Here is a 1587-nt window from a genome sequence, read left to right on the forward strand (position 1 = left end):
CTTACTCAGGTGCGGAGCCTTCTCCAGCCCTGCTCTCAACTGGACGTTGTGGTCGCAGAAGCTCCACCCAGGACAGTAGAGACAAGCCCACAGAGAGACCAAACAATGAAGAGGCAGAAGGAAGGAGCCAGGAGAGGAGACCAGGTAATTGCTCAGAGCATAAGTTCACCGTATTAGATGGTTTCTCCCTTTTGTTTGAGACTGAGGCCAACAGCACCAGAGCATCACCAGTGAGATAAGCATATTGTAGATACCACCACCTAAGGGGTTGGAAACGGTTCAGGGAACAGAACCGAAAACCAGAAAATAACCACATTTTTGAAGGACAGAAATGGAACCTGGAACAAAAGTGATCCATACTGTTCTGTAACTGAACCGTTATTTTAAAAGCATGGGAACCGGTTCCAGGCATATTTTCTAGTCCCATAAAAAAACACATCAAAGCTCCTATGCCAAAGCCCTCACTCAGAAACTTATTCCAGTGTTTGACTGCCTGCCAGCTGAAAATCTTTGCCAGTGTGTGTGTGTTTAGGGTTCCTGCCCCTCCCCCTCTGAAGCACTGTAGCCACTCCCAGTGGTGYAAAGAACTTAAGTAAAAATAATTGAAGGTACTACTTAAATTGTTTTTGGGGTATCTGCACWTTACTTTACTATTCACATTTTTTGACAACTACTTTTTTTCACTACATCCTAAAGAAAATCATGTACTTTTTACTTCATACATTTTCCTTGACATGCTTAGCAGGACTGGAAAATTGTCCAATTCCCACAATCATCAAGAGAACATCCCTGGTCATCCCTACTGCCTTTGATCTGGCGGACTCACTAAACACACATGCTTCGTTTGTAAATGATGTCTGCGTGTTGGAGTGTGCCCCTAGCGATCCGTAAATTWAAAAAAACACGAAAATTTTGCTGTCTGGTTTGCTTATTAATATGATCAATTTTAAAATATTTTTGCAATTACATTTACTTTTGATACTAAAGTATATTTAAAACCAAATACTTTTAGACTTTTACTCAAGTAGTATTTTACTGGCTTACTTTCACTTTTACTTGAGTCATTTTATACTAAGGTATCTTTATTTTTACTCAAGTATGACAATGGGGTACTTTTTCCACCACTGGCCCCTCCCCCTCTGAAGCAGAGSCTACTGTACTGACATTAAAATCATGATTCAGAAGATAGGAGAGAGATTTTTTATTAGCTAGAAAAGAATGGATGCTAGTTAAGGACACTATAGACCATTTGTTAACTACAAAAAGGTAAGACATGTTTTTAATTCTGGTGCTGCTCTGCACACACATGCTTTTTACCTAACTAGCTCACAGGACATTCAAAGTTTGCTTCATAGAAGCCGCTCCTCCTAGGTATAATTCTGTGGACCTAATTCAGATAATGCATGTCATAACAAGATGCCCAGCGCTTCAAGCCTCCTCCTTTACCCTCMCTCACTCTCTCCCCACATGCAAAATGTCAGTGCATCTTGCGCCATAGGCTACACTTGTCTGTCCATCAGGCATGTGAACAATTAGCTTGCCTGCTCTATCCGCAATGATTGGTGAAGTAATTTAATAACCTAAATG

General features: G+C 40.8%; 1 protein-coding gene across 1 annotated transcript in view; it reads left to right on the forward strand.

The window, feature by feature from the left end:
- LOC112075697 (BAH and coiled-coil domain-containing protein 1) overlaps window positions 1-1587 on the forward strand; it is a 43793-nt gene that overhangs the window by 32105 nt on the left and 10101 nt on the right. Inside the window, exon 11 of the mRNA XM_070441028.1 lies at window positions 10-144. Within this exon, the coding sequence (XP_070297129.1) occupies window positions 10-144 (135 nt within the window). The remainder of the gene's footprint in view (window positions 1-9; window positions 145-1587) is intronic.

The sequence above is a fragment of the Salvelinus sp. IW2-2015 genome, unplaced genomic scaffold (assembly GCF_002910315.2).
Source record: "Salvelinus sp. IW2-2015 unplaced genomic scaffold, ASM291031v2 Un_scaffold3342, whole genome shotgun sequence".
Taxonomy (NCBI): Eukaryota; Metazoa; Chordata; class Actinopteri; order Salmoniformes; family Salmonidae; genus Salvelinus; species Salvelinus sp. IW2-2015.